General features: G+C 58.5%; 10 protein-coding genes across 10 annotated transcripts; 5 read left to right on the top strand and 5 right to left on the bottom strand.

Annotated features, from left to right (window-relative positions):
* Positions 1 to 8: 8 nt before the first annotated feature.
* On the top strand, positions 9 to 1871 carry BJ171DRAFT_500148 (chromatin modification-related protein EAF7-domain-containing protein). The gene is made up of 3 exons (XM_053110555.1): positions 9 to 457; positions 820 to 1466; positions 1541 to 1871. Exons 1-3 carry the CDS (start codon positions 169 to 171, stop codon positions 1592 to 1594), a joined length of 990 nt encoding a protein of 329 aa, XP_052968020.1. The 5' UTR covers positions 9 to 168; the 3' UTR covers positions 1595 to 1871.
* BJ171DRAFT_500146 (uncharacterized protein) lies at positions 1825 to 5930 on the top strand. The gene is made up of 7 exons (XM_053110554.1): positions 1825 to 2224; positions 2568 to 2773; positions 2986 to 3246; positions 3487 to 3595; positions 3817 to 4554; positions 4770 to 4880; positions 5160 to 5930. Exons 1-7 carry the CDS (start codon positions 1999 to 2001, stop codon positions 5615 to 5617), a joined length of 2109 nt encoding a protein of 702 aa, XP_052968019.1. The 5' UTR covers positions 1825 to 1998; the 3' UTR covers positions 5618 to 5930.
* Positions 5931 to 7401: 1471 nt separating this feature from the next.
* On the bottom strand, positions 7402 to 8268 carry BJ171DRAFT_55321 (uncharacterized protein). The gene has a single exon (XM_053113062.1). It carries the CDS (start codon positions 8083 to 8085, stop codon positions 7525 to 7527), a length of 561 nt encoding a protein of 186 aa, XP_052968018.1. The 5' UTR covers positions 8086 to 8268; the 3' UTR covers positions 7402 to 7524.
* On the bottom strand, positions 7747 to 10090 carry BJ171DRAFT_55315 (uncharacterized protein). Its single transcript, XM_053113061.1, has 2 exons — positions 9167 to 10090; positions 7747 to 8934 (listed from the first exon to the last, which is right to left on the bottom strand). Exons 1-2 carry the CDS (start codon positions 9865 to 9867, stop codon positions 8214 to 8216), a joined length of 1422 nt encoding a protein of 473 aa, XP_052968017.1. The 5' UTR covers positions 9868 to 10090; the 3' UTR covers positions 7747 to 8213.
* A 214-nt stretch (positions 10091 to 10304) lies between these two features.
* BJ171DRAFT_567225 (uncharacterized protein) lies at positions 10305 to 13193 on the bottom strand. Its single transcript, XM_053113456.1, has 2 exons — positions 11542 to 13193; positions 10305 to 11288 (listed from the first exon to the last, which is right to left on the bottom strand). Exons 1-2 carry the CDS (start codon positions 13115 to 13117, stop codon positions 10678 to 10680), a joined length of 2187 nt encoding a protein of 728 aa, XP_052968016.1. The 5' UTR covers positions 13118 to 13193; the 3' UTR covers positions 10305 to 10677.
* Positions 13194 to 14037: 844 nt separating this feature from the next.
* Positions 14038 to 15175, top strand: BJ171DRAFT_458077 (uncharacterized protein; the record flags this gene model as incomplete). The annotated part of the gene is made up of 2 exons (XM_053108369.1): positions 14038 to 14219; positions 14658 to 15175. The coding sequence occupies 2 exons, from the start codon at positions 14038 to 14040 to the stop codon at positions 15031 to 15033; spliced, it is 558 nt and encodes a 185-aa protein (XP_052968015.1). The 3' UTR covers positions 15034 to 15175.
* A 256-nt stretch (positions 15176 to 15431) lies between these two features.
* Positions 15432 to 18205, top strand: BJ171DRAFT_500141 (proteasome complex subunit Rpn13 ubiquitin receptor-domain-containing protein). The gene is made up of 12 exons (XM_053110553.1): positions 15432 to 15645; positions 15833 to 15887; positions 16038 to 16173; positions 16296 to 16333; positions 16473 to 16695; positions 16902 to 16919; positions 17060 to 17131; positions 17238 to 17287; positions 17473 to 17566; positions 17746 to 17772; positions 17889 to 17918; positions 18047 to 18205. The coding sequence occupies exons 1-12, from the start codon at positions 15548 to 15550 to the stop codon at positions 18076 to 18078; spliced, it is 873 nt and encodes a 290-aa protein (XP_052968014.1). The 5' UTR covers positions 15432 to 15547; the 3' UTR covers positions 18079 to 18205.
* Positions 18206 to 18941: 736 nt separating this feature from the next.
* BJ171DRAFT_567222 (protein tyrosine phosphatase type IVA protein 1) lies at positions 18942 to 19849 on the top strand (the record flags this gene model as incomplete). Its single annotated transcript, XM_053113455.1, has 2 exons — positions 18942 to 19043; positions 19222 to 19849. The coding sequence occupies 2 exons, from the start codon at positions 18942 to 18944 to the stop codon at positions 19708 to 19710; spliced, it is 591 nt and encodes a 196-aa protein (XP_052968013.1). The 3' UTR covers positions 19711 to 19849.
* A 2693-nt stretch (positions 19850 to 22542) lies between these two features.
* Positions 22543 to 23439, bottom strand: BJ171DRAFT_473941 (uncharacterized protein; the record flags this gene model as incomplete). The annotated part of the gene is made up of 1 exon (XM_053108722.1): positions 22543 to 23439. The coding sequence occupies one exon, from the start codon at positions 23437 to 23439 to the stop codon at positions 22543 to 22545; it is 897 nt and encodes a 298-aa protein (XP_052968012.1).
* A 666-nt stretch (positions 23440 to 24105) lies between these two features.
* BJ171DRAFT_473940 (uncharacterized protein) lies at positions 24106 to 25150 on the bottom strand (the record flags this gene model as incomplete). The annotated part of the gene is made up of 3 exons (XM_053108721.1): positions 24106 to 24469; positions 24578 to 24975; positions 25022 to 25150. The coding sequence occupies 3 exons, from the start codon at positions 25148 to 25150 to the stop codon at positions 24106 to 24108; spliced, it is 891 nt and encodes a 296-aa protein (XP_052968011.1).
* Positions 25151 to 25350: the final 200 nt, after the last annotated feature.

Genomic DNA, 25350 nt, shown 5'->3' with positions numbered 1-25350 from the left:
TCGCATATCTCTGACCAAGACTCGATCTGCACGGCACCAGCTCGCCTGTTGCGAGTGATTACTGCAGTTTGTCCGTCCGGCTTAATCTGCCAGCCATTCAACTGCCCAAACCAGCGACGCACCCACCAACAAACTCTGATACAGACACCACCCGAAGGCGACGCACCCATGGCCGACGAACACAGCTCGTCCGATTCAACCTCGATCTCCTCGGTCGGGTCCTCGTCAGAATCGACAAATCACTCGCCCGCTTCTCCGACGCATCCACCGTCCAAGCCTTCTCGCCACAGTCTGCCGACAGTCCATGTTGACGACGACTCCAGATCGATCGACGACGACGACGACGAGCTGACGGACCTCTCATCAGCGTCACCCACGACGGAGCAGACCGGGATCAAATGGACGCCCGAAATGGAGCTGGTACTCTTTCAAGCGATATTCAAATATCAACCCGTTGGTAATACTCTTTGCGATGACGGTTGATGCTGATGCTGATGCTGATGCTGATGCTGATGCTGATGCTGATGCTGATGCTGATGCTGATGCTGATGCTGATGCTGATGCTGATGCTGATGCTGATGCTGATGCTGATGCTGATGCTGATGCTGATGCTGATGCTGATGCTGATGCTGATGCTGATGCTGATGCTGATGCTGATGCTGATGCTGATGCTGATGCTGATGCTGAGGCACGCTCCGTGGCCTGGACCGCATACAGCAGGGCAGATTCGTCGGGCACGCATGGGTATCGGGATTAGACCTCGATATTCGTCTGTTTTGAGCGCTTTGTCAATTCCTTTATCATCCCGCTTGCAAACAGGTGTCCACCGACGATTCCGGATGATCAGCATTATGCTGCACTGTGAGCGAAATATGCCTATAAGAGTGTCTCGAGGCGATGTGTGGGATCGCCTCGAGAGCCTCTACAACCTCAAGGAGCTGGATCGACTCACCGACGAGACCGATGCGGCTGAAGACACCTCCGGGACGTTTGGCAGCGCCGAGCTGAGCATCTCCAGAAGCATCTATCCGTTCCTGGTCGAGCAGGAGTTCCAGCTTCCCTTTGAGGACTTTGAGGGGCTGATTGCCGAACACCGCAAGGCCAGCACGCCCGAGTCGGATGCCGGTGACCTGGCCTCAAGTCAAAGCAGCTCGTCAGTTCGGCCATCGTCCTCGATCGAAGTATCGGCGACAGACCCCGGTCGCGGCTTCCGAGGCGGGATGCAGTCGCCGCTGTCGCCGAGACTGGCCGCCCAACGGCTCAAGAACCGACCCATGTCGCCGGTGCGAATCAAGACACCAGAGCTGGAAGGTAGGCGAAGCGTGCGGTCTACTTTGAGTTTGATGCCAGAAGCTGCATTGAGACAGCCCGGCTGCTATGGCGAGTCTCGACGACGCAGGCCTCTGTGGCAGTTTAAGAGCGCTCTGCTCGGGATCGGGATCGGACGAAGGCAACGAGACGAGCCTGTGAGTTTCATGAGGCCCACGGTACCGAACATGCCAATAGCGACGACGCCTGATTCTGCCTCTCCACTCGCCAGAACCTCCTGTGGTTGTCAAGGCCCGACGGGGACGCAAGCCCAAGTCGCAGATAGCCCTGGAAGCCGCAGCACCAGATTCACCGTCAGCGCTTCCGCCCGGCGTCAATCCTCAGCCCAGCGAAGGCTCAACGGCGGGCTCAACCAGCGACGGAGGAGTCGCATCGACACCTCGCCGACAGACCCGCAGCACCAGCGCAATTACGGCTGCACCCACACCCACACCGAAACGAACGAAACGGGGCTGATCGGGACAGCGGCACGGCGAGGAAGAGGCGATGGATGTGGTGATGTGATGTGATGTGATGTGATGTGATGTGATGTGATGTGATGTGATGTGATGTGCTGTGATGTGCTGTGATGTGATGTCCTGTGATGTGATGTGGTAATGTTTTTGCAGCAACACTATCGCTATCCGAGCCCGCAGCCGAGTTATTGCTCTGTCCGCGGCCGAGCCCGGCATGTCCAGACCATCATGTGCATCATCCCCTTGTGGGACGCTGCCCGTCAAACAAACAAGTCGTCCTCGCTCGGCTGTTCTCTGCCCTCTCCACCGATCTTGCCCCCGTCCGTCGGCGACTCCCGCATTCACCACACCGCCCATCCCCCCCCCTTTCCCATCGCTACCGCCGTCTGCCGGAGCCTCTCTTGACCTCCGAGTCTCACTTCGAACCTCCCCCCCCCTTGGTACGTCCTCGGTGCTGCGGTCTTGGTTCCCTGTTGGTGCTCCATCAGGGCCTTCCAATCGATACCCTGCCCAATGGAATGTGTTGCCATTGGCTGTACTCCGGCCAGCAGCCTCCAGTTGCGCTCGCTCGCTGCCGCACCGCCGCATGTCGAAGAGTCCATTGCCCCTGTCGCGGCATTCGCTTCGTCAGGGCAACCACCGAGAAAGCGCCTTGGGCTCTTCAGCGCCGCCGCGGCTCCTCGATCCCGCCGCCAGCCCAGCCGCCTCGGACCCGCACCCCGGCTGATCAGCAGCACCGCCTCAACTGATCATCTGCGTCTCTGATGCTCTGTCCTATCGCAGGTCTGTCGATTGATCAAGCCATGGATTCGATTCACTTTGCCTGTCCCTGCCTCAACATCAAAGGCCGACTTGTCGGCGATCCCCTCGCACGGCCGACGGCCACCTGGTCCGTCGCTCAGGCACACCCCACCCTCGCGGCCAACGGCATCCCTGACTTTATCGCTAATGCCATCCCGGCGCTGCTGTCACCTTCTCCTGTTGCCGTGGTACGTCTCAGTTGATCATCTCCTCCGCCTGGCGGTTTGGATCTGCATCCGACATAGCATCATGGGCCAGACAGGGCAAGCAAGCGAGCGTTATCTGCAGCATATCCGAGGCGACGCCTGTGTCGGCAGTCCGTCTTTGCATATCCCTACGCTTGTTACCGGGACGCTCACATTGGCTCTTCCCGCCACCGATCTGCTCTAATTCCATCCAGGAATACGAGGCTCTGATCAAGCGACATATCATCGGCGAATGGCATGGCGTCGAGTGCCTCAACTGCTCGACCATGGTCGCATACTATCACAACTCGGTCGCCCCGAAGCCCACCAACATCCTGCCCGTCGATATCGACTCGACTGCCAGCCCCGCCACCGCGACTGGCTTTGGGGCCATACCACTGTCGCTCATTTCGTCGCTCGATACGAGCAACCTCCTGGCGAGCAACGGCCACATTCTGATCACCAAACAAGTCATTGTAAGTTGCTAATGCGTGAGCGAGCGCGAGGCGGGAGTGTGAACCAACGTGAGCCAGTATGAGCCATGGCTTATTCTTGGCCTGCGAGCCAACTGTGGCCAGCACAGAAAGTCTCGCCGACCTCATGCCCAGACCCAAGCTGTGTTTGCTCGTGATCATCGCTCTGCTTCGTCCGCAGTCCCTGTATCCTCTTTCCGGTCGGCTGGTCTTACTCTCTATTGGCGCTTTCCATGTATTCAGATCGGAGACGAAGTCACCACCCGAGTGCTCAACTCGAACTACAGCATAGCCTACAGAGTGCTGACCGGCCCTGTTCCCGAATCCGATCAAGTGCCCTGCCACACGCCAAGTAAGACGTACCTCCGAGGGCTGCCCGCTGCCGCTGTCGGCTGTGGCCCTGCGTGATGGCGGGTTGCTCTGTCGGTCGCCGATGGGCATCGGTTGCAGATAGGCGTCGGTCTGAGTCATATGCATAGTTGCTAACCGATATGATTTCGCATGCACGATCTCCGTACCTTTACTCTGCCCTGCTCCCTTGGATGACGAATTGTCGGGACTCCATCGATGCAGGCTTGGACCAGGGTCTTGTCGTGATCCACAATGACCTGCAGCGGACCTTGCAGTCGTACTTTGCCATCCGACGAGGGGAGATGGAGTCTCGAATCGCCAACTTCCAGGCCGAGCAACGCCTTGAGTTCCAACGCGACCAGCAGCGGGCCGAGGAACAGCGACAGATCATCTGGTCCAAGATCTATAAGGCACACGTAACCGGGGCCAACAACCTCAAGCTGGGCCTGCGTCCTCCAGCGCCATCGACGGCCTCGGATCACCTATGGCACGCCATGGACAACACTGGAGCGGCGCTCGGTTCCTCGGCGGTCTCGTCCCACTCGAACCTGGCACTGGATGCTTCAGGCAGGAACTTGGCGGGATCGCACAAGTCAGTGTCGCTGCTCAGCCAGTCGGTCGCCAGTCAGCAGCAACAGCAGCAACAGCAACAGCACGTCAGCTTTGCGGCTCCCTCTGGCACAACCGATCCGCTCGATACCAGCAGACAGGTCAGCTCGTCGTTTGTGGCGCGGGAGAAACGCCTGGAAAAGCTCGCGGCCAACCCGCCAAGTGCCCTGGCCACCAAAATCGCCAAGGCATCCGGCGAGGAGCCAGCCGTGGCCTCGACCCCCCCGCAAAAGGTCAAGTTTGTCGTCCCAGATGCCCCTGCCACCGCCGGGCTTGGGGTCCAAGCTGCTCAGAGGATCCACATGGTATCGCCCGGACCAGGTGTTGGCCCTAGCTTTTCGAGCGACGATGGTACGTGCATGGCCTGATAGCTGGCAGAGCGTGCGAGATGTCTGTGACGGTGCCGAGACACTACACCCAAGACGGCACCGATCGGCGAACCATCGCGTCGTCTTCTTGCTGATCCCAATGCCGTCCACTTTACCTGCAATTCTCATGTCTGTTGCTGTACGTGGGCTTGTGATATTCATGGACTCTTTGTGCTCCTGCTACCCTCTGGTCACCAGCGAGTGAAATGTTCTCGTTTGACGAAGCACCTCGGCCGCCGATCTTGGTCAAGTTCCAAGCGAACGAGCCCTACGACGACGAGGAGGAGCGACCGCTGGCTACTGCAAGAGGTAGGTTCTATGACGAGCTCAGTGCGCCAGGGGCCGGCGACCTAAGCGCCGATTTGCCTGTGGAAGACGGGGGGCTGTGTTGCTCGAAGACATCAAATTCTCTGCCGCTAACAGCAATCTCGCGACAATATCTGACCCATGCACCGCAACACACGTTCTGCGAAACGAAACGAAACGAAACGAAACTGGCGATGACGGCTGCCACTTTGCTGTGCTGGCGTATGTGTTTATGGGCGGAATGGATTCATTCTTGCTTTTGCCAATGAACGCTTGCAACAGAAGAAGCCGGCACCGAGCCCGTCTCGGTTTTGAGCACATCCTTCCCGATTTCGATCCCGCGATCGCTCAGCAAGAGCCATAACGGCAAGAAGAGCTATATCCTCGGAGCCGACGGCAAGATGATTGACGATGGCAACGGCGGTGCCGGGGTCATTCTTTCAGAGACCGAAGACAACGACGAGGAAGGCGAGGCCCGCCGTCGAAGTGCGTACAAGGCGCGGATGACGGAGGATTTGGACGTTTCCGACTCTGAAGACGGCGACGCAGAGAATGACGACCTTGAGCTCGAGCTCGAGCTCGATGACGATACCACTGCTGGTCGAGAGGGCGCCGGGCGTAAGAAAGGTGGATCGTCCTTTGTGGCCCCGCACATTCTGAGCGCACGGACCTATGAAGAGGCCGGCTATTACCTGGGCAAGGGTGCGCCGGGATCGAGTCGCAAGTACAGCGTCGTCTGAAGGAAACGAGAATTGATCGTTCGTCGAGCATGGCAGTTTGCCTGCTCCTCATTCCTTTGCTTCTACTTCGCTCTCCCTCCTCTCACTCTCCCAAGCATTTCTGGTCCGCGAGAAATGCGTGTATTCTGGACGACAAAGGCCCTCGTCCTCTCTCACTCTCACTCTCACTCTCACTCCGCCTTACCACCTTCGGCTCGTTCCCTCCGCTTTGCCATTTGGGCAGCCTTTCGCCGCAACTGTTTGCTTTCTGGCTTTGACTCTTGACAGTGTACCACCCAGCCCCCTGTGCGAAAATATCAGCGCCTAGAAAACAGCGAGGGCCATGTTCGATGACCACCAGTGTGTCCAAGAGAGTGTTTCGGGCCGTCTCACCAGTGCGAGCATTGAATCGCAATGGTTGAGCCCCGACAACTTCGATTCCAAGTCAGTCCCGTGAGAGCGGCACATGCAGCTGTTCGATCAACAGCCAAATGACTGCTAACTCAATACCCTGCTCGTCTGGCGGTGTCTCGTTTTTTTCTGAACGAAATGTAAAGGTAAAGTTGAAAGAAGTGATATATTTTTTTGTGGATTATGTTGGTTATATGTTTAAATGAAGAAGAAAAAGGGAAATGCTCAAAGCAACCAGGTGTGTCTGGTTGGATCGGCGCGGTTTGGTTGAAAGGACATGCTGGGCAGAGAAACCAACGACAGACACAAGATTCAACAAAGATCAATCAACGCAAGGAAAATATACCAATCAACATCGGCAGCATGTCGTGCAGTGCAGTGCAATCAGAAAGAGCTGAGGTCCTGGGTCGCTGAGGTCCACCAGCAGCAAAGGCAACAACGCTGAATGGGCGCAAGTCGCCCTGCAATAGGCGAGGCCGGAGGAGGACTCAGAACGCCGGCAGAGAGAATAGCAATCGAGGGCAGAGCTTCCTGGGAGAGGCCCCTGCCCCTGGTTGGTCGGAGGGGTAGAGGGCCGCGGAGCCCGTCGTGAGGAGCAAGTCCGAGGCGAAAGGGCGAGAGTAAGACAATCAACTTGATTCCAAAATCGAAATGCATTGCTGGATCGTCATCCTCTGGCGGGCTCGGAGTGAGCATATCAATCGGTGACGAATGCAAGGCTTGGGATCCGATTGGTCTTGAAATAGTCCATGGGCCGTAGCTGTCAGCAGAGAGAGAGCACTGTCGCAGTGCCTGGTGACAGGAATGGAAGTTGGATGGATGATGTGTAGCTGGATGCTGGCGCTACGTCGGCCACCAAGAGGCCGATAGCGTGAATCAGAGCCGGATTCGGCATGGGGCATTTGTAACGATGCAGGATCAAAAGTATGACAGGACGACTACGAAGACGTCCTGAAAAGGCCAAATAAGACGTTTGCTGGGGGTGGGGGAAGTAGAGAGCGGAGGAAAATGGATTGCAACAAGCCTGTACTAGTCAAGTCGCAAGGCAGGGCCACAAAGCCACGTCGAAGTGGACATGGTCATGATAGGCCGGATGGTCGGAGGATGGGGTCGTTTGCTGTCGTTCGGGGAGCCACAAGGGCCCTTCCAGTTTGTGAGAGAGGAGTGGGGAGGGTTGGGCGAGCGGTACAATTTATCTTGAATCTTGAGGTGAGGCGAACACTCGGTCCGTCTTGCGTCCGGGAGTTGACTCGGTCAAAGTGCAGCGAGTAGCTGCGTCGTCTGAGCGACGACAGTGGCGGCCCAAACACCTTAGGTGTGGGAGGAGGAGTTGACAATTTCCACAAAGTTCTTGTATCTTGAATGCCGAAACGGTATCGGAAAGGTCGGTCCACAAGGATGCGAAAATAAATAATAAATAGTGTAGGCGCAACTCCAAGTCGCAGCTGTTTAGGTGCAGGGTCCCCAAAATTGACAGTAAATTATACACACGCAAGGGAGGGTATGAAGCAAAAGCGTCAGAGGCTTTCGAACAAAGCGAAACAAACGTTGATGTGGTCGAGAGAGGGGCGGATGAGAGGGGGTGGGGCAAACATCTGTATAGCGAAGGACATCGCCTGCACAAACAGGCGACAGAGAGGATAGGGAGAGACGGTATTGTGTGGTGATGTGCGTTGAGGAGCCAAGGAGGCTCGATAAGGGAGAGTGTGCGTTTGAGCAATGGTGTGGACGAGAGTTACGATCGAGGCGGAGATTGGAGGTGGAGAGGATGTTGGAGAGTCGATGGTGAGGGAGGATGGGATTGGTGAGAAGGGAAAGCGCCGCGATGACGGCAAAAGCGGATCGGCGGGGAAGAAGGACAGCCGATGAGGAGAACGAGAAGGCATAAATAGAGAAGATATCAGTAGCATGCGGCAATAAGGAAGAAGAAGAAGGGTCGGCGTCCGGAGCCTCGGAAGGACGGATGCAGATCCAAGGTGGACACGAGGCCCACCGAGTGCGCTGAGGGGAGAAAAGCGTTCCTCACACGCCTCTGAAGATGCAATCAAAATCAAAAGAAAGAGGAGAGAGAGATACATTAAACGAAAGCAACTGCGATGGAGTAAAAGGGAAAGGAGGAAAAGGGAGCAATATAAAGGCAAAAAAAAAGGGGGCGGGAGTGATAAATCGAGAAAAATGTAGTGGCATCTTGTCTAAAGCACCGGATTTAGCTGCTGATGCGGAGCATGTCCTTGAGGTTGCGACTGATCTGAGCCAAATGGTGCTCGTTTGCGGCAGACGCGTGGACATATTGAGGGCCACAGAACGAAGGCGATATCGTAGGGACGCCCATGTAGGCGTCGTAGCCGGGCCGCAGCAGAGCAGGAGCAGGAGCAGGAGCAAGAGCAGGCACTTGGTCGACCATGGAGTGCGGATGGGCTGGCGCGGAGCTCTGGGTCAGAAGGGCTAGGAGGTTGATGGATTTTTGGCGGAGCTCCTCGTTGGATATCCGGTGCGAGTCATGGTCATCGTCCATGTTGAACATGTCCACGGGCTCGGTTCGAGCGTGGTGGTGCTTGTTGTAGGGAATCGGGGTGCCCAGGTGTTGTTCGTAGTAGGACATGCTCTCAAACGAGCGGGAGTGAAGGCGCTCTGACTGAGCATAGACTTGGGCATGGTCGCTGGCGACGAACGTGTTGGTGCCTTCGGTGAAGCTGCGCGGGCTGCCGGCGAGGCCGGTGAGCCGGTCGCTGGGGGTTGGGCTGGAGCCAGACTCGGACTTGCGCGAGCCAAACTTTGGGATGGGCAAGTTGTGAGCAGCAGGCGAGTTCTGAAAGTTGGCGCCAGCATACTTGATGTTGCCGCTGCTGCCGTTGCCGCTGCTGGACGAGTCGTCCGAAAGGGACTGCTGGTCGCTGTCCGAGTGGGAGGCTCGCGAGTCGTGATTCCTGGGATAGGAGACAGGCGACTGGGACTTTAGCACCCACGGCAAGGAGCGAGAACACCATCACGCAGCGGCGCGCCAGAGCAAGACACAGACAGACACACAGCAATAGAGAGTAACGTGGGGGGGGGTGCATGGCAGATCAGAGAAACCAGCCCGAGGTCGGGTTGGGTTGGGTTGGGTTGGGTCGGCAGGCGACCGAGACGAGACGAGCGAGTGGCAGAACGATGGGTCACCTGTGATGACCAGGAGAGGAGGGCTTCTTGGCGTAGGCCTTCTCCTCGGGCTGAGGGGAAGGGTTGCTGCGGGGCTTTGACTTTTTCTTCTCGGGAGAGGAGACCGAGTCGCTGGCGGGCTTGGACTTTGAGGATTTGGGTTGGGGGCTTGGGTTGACAGCGTTCGTCACAGCGGATGAGGCGGCAGAGGTTTTGGCAGACGGCTTGGCAGGCGAGTCCGCGGAGGCGAGTTGGGAGGGGTTGTGCTTGGAGTTGGACTTGCGACCAAAAGCAGGCGGCTGCAGCAGGTCGGCCGAGGCCGAGAGGGGCTGGTGCTTTACGACGTGGCTGGGGTTGACGGACGCCTGGATAAAGCTCTGGCCCTTGGGCGAGGACGACTTTGACTTTCTCGGGGTCTTGGCCGGCGAGGCATCCTGGGAGGCTGCTGGCTTGGACACCGAGTCGGAAGAAGCCGACAGGGCCGGAGGAGGGAGCTGGCTCGGGCTGCTGTGGACTCTGTTGCGGCGCTGCTGATGAGGCGAGGCCACGGAGGCCTTTGGAACAGACAACGAGGCCGGGGACTCGTCGCCGCTCTGCGAGGCCTGGGGCTTTGAGGAGGCGGATTTATGAGCCGACGGAGGATGCCGTTGATGGAACTGAGACCCCGATGGGGACGAGACGGACGGGAGCGAGTAGGGATGCTGGGACTTTGTGAGCGACATGACGCCAAAGGGGTTTGGTATCGGAGGCGGGGGGGAGGGGGACGGAGGGGCTATGATGGAAGGTGGTCGATGAAGAAGGAGCGGTTTGAGCGACTGGGCGGGGATGCTGTGGGGAGGAGTGAGGATCGGAGAGAGAGAGCGACCAAAGTCAGGCAGGCGCCGGCGAGTGGGATGAGTATCTTGGCGGAGGGTTTGGATGGAAGGCAAAGCGAAGGCCAAGGCGAAGGACGGGGGATGAAAGACGAAGGCGGACGGATGGAGGCGAGCCCAAGGGCAAAAGGCGGCGAGGAGGCGGCGAGACGGGGCGAGAGGCCAGCGAGAGGCCAGCGAGAAGGGGCAGATAAGCGGGCGAGAGAGACGGCGAGACGGGCTTTGTGGGCGGCTTGTTGGCGGGTCACGTTGACCGAGAGGCGAGCAGCGACAAGGCGGCGAGACGCACAGCGAGAGACAGCGAGAGACAGCGAGAGACAGCCAAATGCACAGCGAGATGCACAGCGAGATGCACAGCGAGGCACCTCTGTTTGTTGGCGGGTGCGCCCCGTTCCCTTTGAGCACCGGCGAGAGTTCCAGCGAGAGCCGCCCTCGCCCTCGCCGAGGACATGTCCGGCCCTCGGCCGCACAGCCGGACGTGGCTTGGCGCCGTGGTTGGCCGCGAGCAAAGAGCCGCCGTGGTCAACGTGACCCAGCATCCCGCGTGCTTGTCCAGCAAGCGTGTCCAGCGAACATGTATATGCAAGTGGATGGTGATGCATGAAGAAACAGAATGCGGCCCGAGAGGTCCCAGTCGGTGTCGCTGGCAAGCAACGTCGCTCACGGCGGAGGAGCGCCAATGTCCAGCTGCTCGTAGATCGCCAGGATCCTTGGGTCCCTCTGGTCGCTCAGGGACGTCCTGTAGATCGCAAGTGCCAGCTTGAAGTGCTCGATCGCGCGCCTATGCTTGCCGGCAGACTTTTCTGCCTGAGCCAAGGCGCAGAGCCTCACCACCTCATTGAGTTGCTCCTGTGTGTCTTGGTTGGCAGGGCCAGCGGCCAAACCCACCTCAGCCACAGGATGCACCATCGCTGTCTCGGGCTGGGCAGCGGGTGCCGCCGCACCCAGACAGGCTCGCTTCTCGCCCTCGATTGCTTCGATGAGCCGGACAATCTTGACATGGATGTCGGTGTGGCTGACACTGGTGCGTATCTTGGCCGCATACTGCTCCAGATGCGGAATGTTTTCGAGTACTTTGGCATCCGTGGGCACTGAGCCAAGCTCCAAAAGTGCCTCGCCAGTGGCGGTGTTGATATCGGCGGCCTTGAGCTCGGGTTCCCTGAGCACGTATTCCCACGCCAACTTCGACACCAGCAAGTGTGTGTGGTAGGTGTCGTTCGAGTACACGTGAAGTAGCCCGGTGTGGGTCACTCGTTTGAGGAGCTGTCCAGCTGGGCAAGTAGGTGAGGCATAGTCAGCCATCGGTCCATAAGGAGTGCCCGGCTCGATGGATTTCCAGATCGGACATTGCCCGATATTCACCAGCACCAGCACCAGCACCAGCACCAGCACCAGCACCAGCACCAGCACCAGCACCAGCACCAGCACCAGCACCAGCACCAGCACCAGCACCAGCACCGACCCTTCGCTCGTCCCTCATTCCATACTCCAACAATCTCCCATCAAGCATTGCGTTGCACTTACTCTGGATCAATGACCCCAGCTTCTGTGCGATCCCCTTGATGAGACGATAGTGAATGCCATTCTCCTTGAGCAGAGCGATCGCTCCAAATATGCGGCAAGCCTCTCGTCTTTCGTCGCCGTCCTTCTGCATGCTCTCCATCGACTGGTCCACAATGACCTTGAGCGACGAGCGCGTCTCGTCGTCACCGACGCTCTCCTGCAGTACTTCGTCGATGCAGTTCTCAAACTCATCGATCGGGGTGCTGTTGTTTTCAAAGTGAGAGACAAAGGACTGGGCCACCAGCGGATGGCCGTCGACGACACTGAGCATCCGCGTGAGTGCCTTCACCGACTCGAGCGACTGGATTTTCCTCTGGAGCGAGGGACTCGCCGAGAGAATGTACCGCTTGGTCTTCTCGACGGACCACCGCTCCAGCTTCAGCGGCTCCTGCTTGAACGTCGGTAGCTTGGCCTTGAGCGCATCGAGGAACGGGCCCTTGGGAAAGAGCGGCAGGCGAGTCGTAACCAAGACGTCGCCACCAAAGCCCAGCGATCGCGAGTGGCTGAACACCGAGTTGACGATGCGGATGTCGTCGACGTTGTCGAGGACGAGGAGGTAGTCCCTCTCGTTGGCGAACATCCATGCAGCATGCTCCTTGATCTCCTGCCGATCGACTCCCGGAAAGATGGCGCTGAGGTCGTAGAGGGCAGAGAACTCGCCCGAGCAGTTTATCCAGTGCACTCTGCTGTACTGTGGCTTGACCCCGATGGTATCCATCATGTAGTCGCTGAGCTCGGTCTGGTTCTTGACCTTGAGCTTGCCCATCATGAAGCGCAGGAACTGGCGGGCGAGCACCGACTTGCCCATGCCACCCATGCCCGAGATGATGGCCCGGCCCGTCAGGGTGATTTGCTTCAGGAGGCCATCGAGCTTGTCTATTTCGATCTCAAACTTGGGGTCGCAAAAGTACTTGGAGTAGGTGTGCTTGTTGGTGAGCTCGTCGACGGCGATCGGGTGGAGGAGGTTGAGCAGCCGATAGAGCCGCTTGTGGGGCTCCTTTGGCCGGTAGCCATACATCTGGATGGCTTTGAGGCGCTTGACGAGGCTGTGGGTCTCGGGACATGACGGCTGCGTCAGCTCCGGGTCTTCATACGGGGCAAACGGTCGGTAACCGGATCCATCCTTCAGATCCAGGCACAGCGGCATCACGGTGATGGGCTTTCCGGCCTCGAACAGCTCGAGAGCCAGGGTGACCTCGAGTCGGACATTGTCTTCCTGGCCGTCCTTTTCTCGGGCCTGCATGGTCATCAGCGAGTCTTTGCTCAGGAACAGGATCACAACCGAGCTGCCGGGGAGGGCCCGAAGGAAGCCGTCCTTGCAGTCCTTGGCGGTATTCAAGCAATCGGTGTATTGGAAGATGGATAGAGGCCGGCCGTAGCGGCGCAGCGCCACAGATGACAGCAGCTCTTTGAGGTCCTCGACCGCCTTTGAATCGGGGCGGACTCGGTAAGAGAGGAAAAAGTCATGGCATTTGCCGTGGGCGCTGCACTCGAACAGGTTGTCGCTGGACGGCGACAATGCGTCGACCAGGGCCATCGTGGCGGCTGCGAGACGGCAGAGACAAGACGGCGGATTCCGGTGTCTTGTGCTGGTCCGAAACTGCAAAGAACAGAGGGAGTATTGGGATGGAGGGAAGCGAGGGTGAGGCAGAACGGGTTGGTGGATCATCCCAAATCATCGGGTCCCGTGATCCAGAGTGCCGGCTCAGTTTTCTTTTGTCCTTCCGTCGCCCATCCTCCCACTGGCCATCTGCCATCATGCAAACCACGGCCCAGGGACTCACCTTCGACCACCACTATGGCCCAGATATCCTTGCGATCGTCTTCTCCAACGACTCCACCCTGTCGCTCACGCTGAAGGAGCTCGGGGCGCTGTTCAGGATCTGTAGGCGCGCCGGCCCGATCTTGAACTCCAGGCTGACTCAACTCCGTCGCTGGTCCAAAACGTACGACATGTATCGCCCAGACAAGCCGCTGCCCGACTATATCCTTTCAGGCGACATGATTGCCATCTCGCGCCACTTTAGAGACCAAAGTATCACCAACGACTCTTGGCTTGTCGTCCTGGCCAACCAAGGAGACGCCGTCGCCTCGCTCTTCCTGGCCCAGCTCCTGCTGGCGGATGTGGACAAACGAGCGATATGGGAAGCTAGATCGGGCGACAAATCTGAGGAGGACGATTACAATCACCACCCGTTCTACGACAGCGATGAGGATTTCAGCGAAGAGGAAGAGCTTTTCGATGACGATGACGACGACGATGACGACGGTGGCGGTGGCGGTAACCACCAAGAGCCCAACAATGCAGCCAACAATCATGCCTCCAACCAGCACAGCCCTCCTTGGGCCACCGAAGAATATGGCATCTACGACGACGATTTCCAGGACTGGCCGCTGGAGATAATAAGCCGTCGCATCGTGAGCCTTCTGGAGAAAGCCGTAGAGGCCGGTCATCTGATGGCTCACCTGTGCCTGGCCGACTGTCGTTTCACTGGCCGTGGAGTCGACCAAGACTACCCCAAAGCCATCGAGCTGTACCAGGAATGTGCCAACCGCGGGATCGCACAGGCCAGCCTGCATCTCGCCCAATGTTACGAGAACGGCGAGAGCGTCAAGCAAGACCTCACCACTGCCGTTATGTGATACAACAAAGCTGCCAGCCAGGGAAAGAAAGAGACTCAGCCTCGAGTTACATTCCTTCGCGGCTGGATCTCATTCATCGGCCAAGATGTCGAACAAAGCGATGTCGAGGCCTTCAACCACTGGCAGGATATTAGCGACAAGTCCACCGATCCGGCCCCCAAGTCCATCGCCACGCACATGCTTGGTTGGATGTTCTACCTTGGCCGCGCGACTCAACAGGACAAGCGAAAGGGTATCAAGATTATTCGCGAGAACCGGTCGGACGACTTCGATTTCGGCGAGCACTCCTGCCTGACGGGAGTATCTGGATACCAATCCAACTCGTCCGCTGCATGCAAGTTCTTCAAGCTGTGCCAGCTCGGGTCAGAACGGGACTGGCTCTGCAAGCATCTCACAGCCCTGTGTCTGAACTCCGGGTTTGGATGCATGATCAGCTCAGCATGGCGGGCGGCAGCTATGTTTCGTCAACTGGCCAACGAAGGACACGCCGAAAGTCAGTTTTGGTATGGGTGCTGCTACTACTATCGCCGAGGGGAATCAAAGGATAATGTCGAGGCCTTCCGTTGGCTCAGCAAGGCAGCCGAGCAAGGCAACTCGTACGCACAGCTGATGGTTGGCAAGTTCTACTACGCCGGGCGCGGGACTGCCAAGGACTTTGGCAAGGCTGTCGAGTGGTTCCGCAAATCGGCCGAGCAGGGTAATCGAGAGGGACGGAACGAGCTTGGCGGCTGTTATAAAAGGGGCAACGGGGTAACGAAGGACATTCAAAAAGCCAACTTCTGGTATGGCAAGTCGATGGAATTAGAGTGACTGGAGGCCGGAAATGAGCTGAAGCGCCTCGGCAACTTTCTTTGATGACCGCCGCCAAGGAATATCCGTTTCCAATCTGCCCCTATTCCATCGACTGGATATATTCAAATACATATGCAGTGCAGCGAGTGCTGAGTGCGATCTCGAAGCGGATCGGCCAAACGAGGGCGATCGCAAAGAGGCGAGGCTGGAAAGCCACGATATGGGATTGTTGCTATAGCCCGGACGTCTGTGTGAGGCCTATATAGCGGAGCCAGGAGCAGAGCAATCGTTGCGGTGAACGAAGGCAACTCGGGGCTGCCGTGAGTCGATACTTTTGCTGTGTGAGCGTTCCGTCTGAGATTGTCGGTGGTCCTCGCCATGTATGGGAACGCTGTCTCTTGCCCAAGACCCAGGGTCGTGCCCCCGTTCTGCCAGCTCCCACCTCTCCGCACATCGCGGATCTGCCTGTGCTGTCCGGCCGCCTTTACCCCCCGGATCATCTGCCTATTCGATATCGTTGCTCTTGCTTACCATGAGTCAGCCTCAGCCCATCGGCCTCGTCGAGATTCTGGCAGGCAAATGCGAGCGGGTCGCATCCTCCAATCTGATCAAGCCAGACAACAGAAAAGGGTATCTACTCGTCAGAGACATCGCTGGTCGGCCCCCTCCCCATGCTCCATCGAATGGCTGCTGCCACCATCGCTCGATATTCGGCCGGGCATAGCATGCTCATCCTACGACTCCCTCTCTCTGTCCCGATGGCTGCGATCTGGCTGCTCTGCTTGCCTGGATTCGCTCGGATCCGGATTTACACCAGAGTGCTCATCCTGAGCGTTTCCGATGAGGACGGACTCACCCACCTTTACTGGAAGGTATATCTCTTGTCTGGAAGGAGACAACCCATGAGCGACTGTCCTCGCATGCCAAGCTACTCATCGTGGTGCCCCAACTCATCTGCTGATACTTTCGCCAACACTGGATATGATCGCCATCCACGATCGCCCCTCCCCCGCCGATCGCAGGACCGGACCTTAAATGCGGTCCAGGACGACTGGATCGTCTTCCCGAACGATGCCAGTCTTCAAAAAATCGGCATGGCGCGCACATATGTCCTCAAGTTTGTGTCGTCGTCCGAACGGCACTTTTTCTGGATCCAAGGTTCGTCACCCATAACGGCCGCAGCCGCGGTTGCCGTCTTGTGGAGGCAGATGTTCGGAAGGATGGATCTGTACTCTGCTGATGCCGCTTATCGATCGGTGTCTCTTCCATCTCGATCCCAGATCCGGACGAAGCCAAGGACGCCGAGACCATCGAGCAGGCAAGCGGGATCGTGTGCTGGCCGTCGATTTGATCAGCCCGTTTATGCCGAGATATACAGCGCTCGTCAGGATGCTTGTCAGGATGCTCGTCAGGATGCTCGTCGGGATGCTCGGCTAACCCAACAATTGCATATCCAGTTCAACACCCTCATCAACAATCCTCCCGCCTTGGATGATGAGGATGGAGACGATGTTGGCGACGAGCACGACGACTCTATGCAAGACATCGAGCAGGAAGCAGGGCCCCAGCAATCCAGCTCGCACCCGGTGCCGTTGCAACCACACGGAATGAGCCAGCCGCTGGGCAGTCTAACACTCGAGCAGCTCAGAAGCATCCTAGCTGGGATCCCCAGTGGGCCAGGTACATTGCCAGGATCGATTGCGACAGCACGGCGAGAGAACTGGGTGCGATTCATGCGGGGTGGGGCCGAGCCGACCCAAAGCCCAGCCAGCAGTATCGGCATGGCAAGGATTCGACCTGGATCGCATCTGAAGCGCTCGACGCCCACTAAAACACCGTCGATCTGTCGAAATGCAATGCAACGATGGTGCCGATGGGGTTATAAGGCCAAGCAGAGATCAAAGGTGAGTCAACGCAACTGATCGGCACCGGGCTCGGCCGGCTTGGAGTGCACCGCTTGCATCCAGGCTCGACCAACTGATTCGACAAACTGATCTGGCCAATTGATTCGACCAACCGATTCCACCTGTACGGCCGCCTGCAGACATCAATCTCGCTGCTGTCCTGACAGCCGACAACGTCTCTCCTCTGCTCAACGACGCAGCGGTTTGTGAGAGTAAGATGATCCGACGGCGCAAGTTGCGAAACAGGGACATATGCCATGAGACCAACCGAGTATTGCGGTCCTCGATCCATTGTAACTTCTGATTGCTCCCACTCAGGATTGAGCAAGAACCTTCCGGCGAGTGACGCATCTGCGACGGGAATTCGGGTGAGTCTCTGTCTATGCACGAAGCGCTGTTGGCTGCAACGACAAGGCCGCATGCCATGGTCAACGCTAGTTTGCATTGCATGATTGCTGCTCAACCGAGTGCTGGTCTATTCGGAACTCGGACCATGACGTCCTTGCCAACACGGCAAAGCTAACTCTTGGTATCGAATTCATGGAACGGTCAGGAGACGCTCCAAAGCCCGCAGTTCCGCCACTCGCTCCGATCTTTGACCAAGGCGATTCAGTCTGGACAGCTCGGTCCGATGCTGCGCGAGTTTGGTGGGTGTTTCTGAATAGTCGCGGCGTACGGATGTTGGTAGCAGTCGCTGGCCATGCTTCTGTGCAGGGAGGTATCGACCCGAATCTTGGAACTGCCAAAGCTTGACGATGCGGTGACCGACTTGCTGACTGTCTGTCTGCTACGACCGGCCGACCCAACCCCCTGCTGGGTCTCACAGGCATCGATGACAGCAAACCCATCTTCAGTAAGCAAAGTGTGCGAGTGACTAGATGCGGTCCGAGCACGCTTGTGGAGAGCGCATGTATGACTCGCGCAGCCGGTTTGCCTGTATCTGACCCTGCCGGGTGCTCTCTGCTGCAGCTGTTGAAGCGTTGCTCAAGGCATTCCAGGGTGAGTGACCCGTCACCGCAGCCTCGGGTGGATCTGCCTCGGATGGATCTGCCTCGGATGGATCTGCCTCGGGGGACCTTCCTTTGCACGGGGTTGCTGACAATTCCATATGGCCGCTGAACTTGCAGAGAAAGCGGCCCGAGATCGTGCATCCCAGTGAAGATGCGAGCCGGATGGCCGTTTCTTGTCTCTCAATACACAAATGTGTCAGAACACCAGCAACCGACGGCACTCTGGATACCGGCAACGCTGCGCCGCGAGACTGCGGACTCATCCTATATGCGCGGTGTCAATGGAGAGGAGCTGCCTCGCCAGCAGCATCGTCGTGCAGCGGCGTGGATGTGCATCGGGGTACCCAGAGCACAGCCGCAGCCAGGGTATCCCGCTGGTGGCCCTGGCGCATTCCAGAACCACTCTGCGGGCCCCATGACCTGCGGCGGGGCAGCCGCGTGCCCAACCCGCCTTGCCAGAACTGGTTCGTGCGGCCGCTGTTGGCGCGCGTGGCGGCACCCATGACCGCCCCCGTGAAGAGAGAGAAAAAAAAAGCTTCCATTTTTAGGCGTGGCTTGGGGCCCCGAGCCGCCTCAATCCTTCCCGATTGGGGGGCGAACCACTTCTCTGTCGCACGAGTCGGCAAGGCGAAACCACTCTGGCGTCTGCATCGCCTTCCGATTTTTTTTCTTCTTCGTTCTCGATCCGTCTATAAATTCGGGCGTTGGTCGTCGCTGGGCTGCTTCGTCTCCATCGCATCTTCTGCCTCTGCCCTCGACCCTCTCCAGGCTCGACCTCAGCCCGCATCCCCAACACCCGCGCTCCGTTAGATGGCCACTGTTCTTCTGTCCTTTGGAACGGATCTTGACCCTGGGTGAATCGGCCTTCCTCGCAAGCAACACTCGATATTGAATCTCTTCGTCTTCGAAGCTCTCGCCTCTCCCTCCTTCCCGCAAGGCACGCCTCCGTCCGGCCCAACGACACACAACCCCTCCTTTCCCTTGGCCCATCTCGTCTCATCAAACGGCGAAAATGACCCGCTCTGTCGGAATCTTCTCGGTTGTCAAGTACAAGAACCTGAGCTTCATCATCATGGACTGCCCCACCAGCCGCAACTGCGATGCCTATATCACGGTGAGCCTTGGAACTGCTTCTACCCTCGTGAGAGTTTGGTCTGGAGGTGGTTCTGTTGCTCCTGCTGCCGCATCAGCGAGGAGTGCGCCCCGCCAGACAGGAACTGTCTTGCTCTCGATGCTTCCGATGCTCCCGATGCTCCCGATGCTTATCCCGGCTCGTGTCTGCCGTTTTCCAGGAGCTCCAGGCTCGCAACGTCAAGGCCGTTGTGCGACTCTGCGAATCGACGTACAGCGACGAGGCTGTCGCCGCGCATGGCATCGCCGTCCACGATCTGTTTGTCCCCGATGGTGGCATCCCCTCGGATGAAATCATCGGCTCGTTCCTGGGCCTCTGCACTGCCCAGTTTGGCGCCCTTGGCGACGACACCCTCGGCGAGCCCAATCACTCCGTTGCCGTCCACTGCATCGCCGGCCTCGGCCGTGCCCCCGTCATGGTCTGCATTGCCTTGATCGAGGCCGGCATGGACCGCATCGAGGCCGTCGAGGCTGTCCGCAAGGCTCGTCGCGGCGCCCTCAACTCGGTGCAGTGCCGCTATCTGACCGACGACTATGTTGTCCGTTGCGCCAAGAAGAGCGTCGGCGTCAAGGCTCTCTTTGGCAAGTGGAAGGCAGCCCTTCCCACCAACAAGGTCTTCCAGAAGAAGTCGCCTGTTGTGGTTGCCTGAGGGAAATGACAGATACCTTCCTTCTCTTTGTGTTCGGAGTCGAGGTCTTTGATTGCCTCGACCCGCTTCTTCTGTCTTGTATCCGCGCTTTGGTCCTCGTCATGCTCCATCATATCGCTCGTGCTCCCGGTGCTGCGACATCTATGTGAATACAGTCGCTGCAGCCCAGAATATTGTGTTGTCTCATTGGTGTGTCCCCCCTGCACGTTGTCGCCGCTCGTGACGGCGAGAGGAGAGGTGGGTTCCGGACAACATCCGTCGGCACATTCGATCAGGCGGTCGAAAGCGGGGCTGATCGCAATGCATCGTGGCCGGATATATGGAGGAGGGCAGGCAAACACCGTTCAAGTGCTTGTTCATTGTGGTCCCTGGTTGACCTCAACAACAGCCGCACTTGCGCTTTTGCCCTTCCTTTCCCGCATCCCCGAACTGAGATGGCTGGTTTTCTTGGCGGATTTCGGCAAGAGTTCGATCGGCCGAGCTGATTCAGGCCCCGGCCAGAATGTTCTTGTAAGCAGACCTGGTGAGCTCCCCGAAGCAAGCCCGAATCTCGGAATACCGGCCAATCCGCAAGTGCCCCGTTTGGGACTCCCCAAAGCGAGGGTCCGGTGCCCCGCCATCTGCCCATCCCATCGCATTCCACCTCATCCCACCTCACTGCATCTCACTGCATCTCGCTGCATTCGTCACCGATTCAGCCGTCTTGCTCTCGGAGCCTGCATCCAAGAACCACCGCATAACAACCGTCCGTTTGCGAACGGGTCCACCGACACCAGCCAACCCAAGCCAAGGCAAGCTAAACCGAACAAACCCACCAACACCCTCATTCCAAGACAGCCTCCGTCCCATTCCTTCGTCTCTGCACCTCATGTCCAGCAACCCCAAGGAATTCGAGGCCCTCCCAGACTACAAACAGTGCAAGGACCACACCGACGTCCTCCAGTCGGTCGATCCGACAGCAGCAGCCCGTCCGTCGACCTCCGACGAGTCTGGGCACCGAACTGCCGCGGACTCCAAGGACAAGGACTTGAAGGAAATCTTGTATTCGGATAGCTACTGCGTCGTAACAAGGGAGCACATCAAGATCTTTGTGTACTACTTTCCCCTGGGCATCGCGAAGGTAGGGTGCATCGAATTGTGACAGGCTGGATAGTCTGGTGCGGATGGCCTGGTGCGGATGGTCTGATATGGATGGTCTGGTGTGGATGGCTAAAGAAAGTCCTCACCGGCTCGCTCATTTTACAGGTCGTCAAGCTGTCCAGCATCACTTCGCTCGACAATGCCGCCGAGCTCGGCTATGGCAACTTTTGCTTCAAAACCTGGGGTGAGTTTGACGTCGACTCTCAAGGATATTGCCGTGCCAGACGGAAAGTTAAATCGTACGGCGTTGTTCCGAGGAACAAACTGTCCGCGGAATGGCAAAGGCGGACCCTGCCTGCTTTCTGCGGTGCTGGCGGATATGATATGCTGACAGCCTCATCTCGGTGGATCTGCTCGCACTCTCCTTTATTGCATCGATCTTGGCGGTTTCCATCGGCCATCCCCACAGGCATGGCCCTGACGGACGTTTGGTGGGCCCTGTCGCTGGACTCGGGCCGAATGATGGGCAGCGTTCCCGAGCGGCAGATTGTCATCCGCACCGACACCGGCACCGTCGGCAAGGGATTCTCCGTGAGCCGCCCCGAGGAATTCATGCATGTTGTCCGCGATGTGCTGCATCTGCCTCGATCGGCCCGCACCAAGGCAGAGTGACACTGATGTTTCTTCGATGAAGTCTCCCGGTCTGGCCTGGCCTGGTCTGGTCTGGTCTGGTCTGGTCTGGTGTGGGCACGATACTGTCAATCCGGAAAGAAACGGGGCAGTCACTTTCTGGCATCAGAGGCCCGCTGCCTACTGAACTTCCATAGGCTCCAGTGGGCAAGTCATGCGATTGTTTCCCGTCCTGGCTGGCAATCTCTTTGTGTGGTGTATTCCCTCGCCCTCTGGACTGCTCCATGGTGTATCAATATCAAGATGCTCGACCTTCTCGAGTCGCTTGGCTTCCCGGAACTGTGAGCACACCCGGAGATCGAGTGGCTTGAATCGCCTGGGTGGTGCCATTCGCTTGCAGGGATCCATCTGAACGAGATAGTGCCCTTGATTCAGATCCAGAAACACATCACTGAATGGTCATGGCCAGCGCGCGATGTATTGAGTGATAACATTCACCAACGACCAAAATCCGTGGTGTCCCGTTTTTATTGGAACGCCTGTAAGCGGGGAATCAACAAAAAAAATAGAAAGAAGGCAAGAAAAAAATAGGGATCCGCAGATCCATTCAATCAGAGATAGATATGTACATGAAAGGAGAGGGGGGGGGAAGAGAGAGGGAAAGCATGGACGAAAACTAGAGCCAAAACGGAGTATTCCAAGAGGCGGGATCTATCCGGAGGAGGGTGGGCCGAGCCACAACCAAAGTCGGAAGGGAGAGGGAGCGAGAGAGCAAGAGGACAATGAGGCCCGCGGCGTTGCGACAACAGAAGACGGCGACATCAGAGCGGAGGATAGGATAAGATAGGCAGCAGTGTTGCGGAGAGCCTCGACGAGGTTGCAGAGCCGCCCACAGTCATCCGAAGCGAGGGGATGGCATGCTTGGGATTGGGTTTACTTTGCTTTGCTTCTGATGGCCGAGTCGAATAAATAGGTTTTTGGGCAGCGCAAGGTGTGCACTGCGACCGGTAGCGGGCGGAATAGGTGGAAAGAGGCAGGAGGCAGGAGGCGCAGGGGCACAGAGCCGACGCAATGCCAGTACCTGTGCCAGTGCCGGTGCCAGCGAGGAAGCGCAGCGGGCAATCAACGGCCTTGGAGGAGCCGGACGCTCATGGTTCCCAAGACATTCTTGAGAGGAACTCGCGTGGGATCGTGCTTGACGTTGGCGGCGGCGGCCTCCGTGTTCTCGGGAGCGTTCCGTGGCAGATCAAGCGAAACACCAACTCGGGTATACGGTGACGGCTGGGACGTTTGCGGAGCCAAGATTGGCGCCGAGGCGGGGCCGTGGTCAATGCTGACGATGCTGGGGGTCGGATGGCGTCGGTAGATGGTGCGCGAGCCAAAGCCGTCAGGCTGATACGAGCCCGAGACATCAAAGGACTTGCGCGGAGGCGGGATATCGAGGGACTTGCGCGGAGGGGCAATAGGCAAGGAGGCCTGCGCTGGAGGCGACCGCACTGTCGACCCGAGCGACGCCGAGGGCTCCATAAAGCCATCCACCGGACGCATGCTGCTACGAACGCTGGCGGACGATGGCAGCAAGGCGGTTTTGGTCTCGAAAGTTGTCGAGGCGATGGCGGGTGAGGCTCCTGCGCTATTGACGGGAGCGACGGGTGTTGAAGGTATGGGGCCACTAAAGGGGTTGGGCGTTTCGGCTTCGACCGGGGTCTTTAAAGGGAGAGTTCGCATGACAAAGGTGAAGGGGGTGGACGGACCCGAGGACGTGGTGCTTGTAGGGATGACGATCGAGATGGTGGGGTGCGTCGGCGGGATGGTGTGCGTCGGCGAAGTGGCTTCGGTCGAGCAGCTGGTGGAAGTCGAAAGATCGGTGTGCACAGAGCGGATGGATTCGGCGGTCGGGGTCTTTGTGATCTGGAGGAGGTCCAGATCCAAGGGCACCTTGGGCTTTGGATTGCCGATGAGCGAGTAAAGCTGGCCGAAATCATCGTCGAGCATGGCTTTGTTTCCCGGCAGACTCATGGCGGGCTGGATATAGGTTGGATATAGGTATAGATATAGGTATAGATATGGATATGGATAGATATGGATATAGATATGACAGAGCAGGACAGAACGGGGCTGCAGCTGTCAACGGAGCCGGGTGCTTGGGTTGGCTGGGAGACAATCGGTGAGGAAGAGGGCCAGGACCAAGACAGAAGACCGTGTGGACAGACAGGCGGGTAGACGGCAACTTGCTTTCCTCCCGACCCCCAGGAGGAGCAGGAGAATTTATTTGGGTGGTCGGCAGGGGAAGCGCGGGTGGGCGACGGGAAGACATAGCGGCGAGCGGTGCACCACCCGCAAATGCCTTTCTTTCTTTTGGGTGGGGTGGGCACTCGATGGATCTGCGGCTGGATCGGCCGTTGAATCTGTTGGAGCCGCTGTTGTTGGAAGTGATGTTGTCGGCTGGCTGGACAAGAGAAGACTGGAGTGGACGAGACTGAACTGGAGTGGACGGGACCGGACGGGGCTGCACCAGTTGAATGTGCAGCTTGGACTGCCACTGCATCTGCGGCCAGGGAGGGGAAGGCGGCGAGTGGTGCGCCGTCGCGTGGGCGTCCCGCGTGGGCCGCCCACGCTAATGCAGTCCCCGCGGCCGCTCACAGCCACAGCCGGCACGCAGCCCGCACGCAGCCCACAGAGCCGTCACCGCCAGAACAAGCGACGGCCAAGCAGCGGAGCAGTGCCGGGGCCGTAGCACAGCGGCGATTGCAGGGTCGCCAGCACACCAATCGCGGCGGTCGACGGCGCTTTTGGTGCCGTTGGTGTCACTGGCTCAGCCGCGACTAGTTCAGTCCGTCTTTGGCGGCGCTGGCGAGTTGCCGGAGCCATTGGCGAATGTGCCAAGGCATACCATCCATGTCCTGCGTGTTGCATGTCATGCATGTCCAGCATGTCGTTGTCTGCGTGGTCCGTGCTGGTCGCCGTTGGCTTCGTCGTCCACGGCCTGCCCTCGTTCGCAACAACACCGCCAACGGCGACAGTGGGCCTGGGGGTGGATCGACATGCTCTGGAGACTGCCGAGCGGTATCGGCGTTGTCGCAAGACGCAAGGCCCGTGTGGGGCTGCACACAACCCATATGAGGCGGGCAAACGAGAAAGACACTGCCCAGACGACCTGGTGATTGTGTTGGTGGGGCCTTTCGTGCTGATGAGCCGGCGGTGCAGGCGGCCAGGGAGAACAGGCGGCTGGAACGCAACCACATGCAACAGCGAGGTGCCACGCGCGATTGTCAGGCGGCATTCGTGGTGGGCATGCAGGCCGTCGCTGGTGCGATCGTCGGCATATGGCCAGACCAGCAGACCCGCAGACAGATGCGCATGCAACTCGACCGGCCTCGACCGGCCTCGATCCGCCTCGATCCGCCTCATGCGAATCTCCATGGCCACCCGTTCGTGCAGGGCATATGCGCGGAGGGTATCACTCGCCCGTCCCCTCGAACAGGAGGGGGCAGGGCATGTCCATTCCGCCTCGCGCCTGTGTTGCCACCTCCTGTCGCTGGCCATGGGCTCGCCCTCATCGAAAGCGCAGCAGCCGCCTTTCCCGTTTGCACGGTCGTACCAATCTCAGGTACGGCTTGGTGTTGCCACTGCGCTGCAAGTGCCTCGGTGGCTGGCTGGCAGGATCAGCTGTGTGGCTGGACAGACGAGCCGAGGTGGGACTCGGACCCACAAGCAGCCGCGAGGGCATCTTGGGCAACGGCAAGCGCCAGATATATCACGCCGGTGCGGTGGCAAGCGCCAGATATCACATCGGTGCTGAATGCCGTCTCGGGGCGACGAGATGCTCTGCCCTGGGGGGTATCGGCCCGGCTGCCCTGTCGTCCTGCCATGGTCTCTGGCCAGCCAGGCAGTCCCCGGGCCGCAGTGCCGTTGCATGGCGCTCTCCCA

Source organism: Polychytrium aggregatum, assembly GCF_025602895.1.
Source record: "Polychytrium aggregatum strain JEL109 chromosome Unknown BJ171scaffold_13, whole genome shotgun sequence".
Taxonomy (NCBI): domain Eukaryota; kingdom Fungi; phylum Chytridiomycota; class Chytridiomycetes; order Polychytriales; genus Polychytrium; species Polychytrium aggregatum.
Note: the sequence above shows the minus strand (reverse complement) of the source record. Positions and strands in the feature narration are given on the sequence as shown.

Coding starts and splice junctions, on each gene's coding strand:
- BJ171DRAFT_500148 (XM_053110555.1), top strand. CDS start 169: ATGGCCGACGAACACAGCTCGTCCGATTCAACCTCGATCTCCTCGGTC. Junction 458..819: donor ATTCAAATATCAACCCGTTG/GTAATACTCTTT, acceptor GCTTGCAAACAG/GTGTCCACCGACGATTCCGG. Junction 1,467..1,540: donor GAAGGCAACGAGACGAGCCT/GTGAGTTTCATG, acceptor TCCACTCGCCAG/AACCTCCTGTGGTTGTCAAG.
- BJ171DRAFT_500146 (XM_053110554.1), top strand. CDS start 1,999: ATGTCCAGACCATCATGTGCATCATCCCCTTGTGGGACGCTGCCCGTC. Junction 3,596..3,816: donor AGTGCCCTGCCACACGCCAA/GTAAGACGTACC, acceptor CCATCGATGCAG/GCTTGGACCAGGGTCTTGTC. Junction 4,881..5,159: donor ACCGCTGGCTACTGCAAGAG/GTAGGTTCTATG, acceptor CGCTTGCAACAG/AAGAAGCCGGCACCGAGCCC.
- BJ171DRAFT_55321 (XM_053113062.1), bottom strand. CDS start 8,085: ATGTATCTCTCTCTCCTCTTTCTTTTGATTTTGATTGCATCTTCAGAG.
- BJ171DRAFT_55315 (XM_053113061.1), bottom strand. CDS start 9,867: ATGTCGCTCACAAAGTCCCAGCATCCCTACTCGCTCCCGTCCGTCTCG. Junction 8,935..9,166: donor TCCTCTCCTGGTCATCACAG/GTGACCCATCGT, acceptor CTCCTATCCCAG/GAATCACGACTCGCGAGCCT.
- BJ171DRAFT_567225 (XM_053113456.1), bottom strand. CDS start 13,117: ATGGCCCTGGTCGACGCATTGTCGCCGTCCAGCGACAACCTGTTCGAG. Junction 11,289..11,541: donor GCTGGGGTCATTGATCCAGA/GTAAGTGCAACG, acceptor CTACTTGCCCAG/CTGGACAGCTCCTCAAACGA.
- BJ171DRAFT_500141 (XM_053110553.1), top strand. CDS start 15,548: ATGAGTCAGCCTCAGCCCATCGGCCTCGTCGAGATTCTGGCAGGCAAA. Junction 15,646..15,832: donor AAGCCAGACAACAGAAAAGG/GTATCTACTCGT, acceptor GATTTACACCAG/AGTGCTCATCCTGAGCGTTT. Junction 16,334..16,472: donor ACGCCGAGACCATCGAGCAG/GCAAGCGGGATC, acceptor TTGCATATCCAG/TTCAACACCCTCATCAACAA.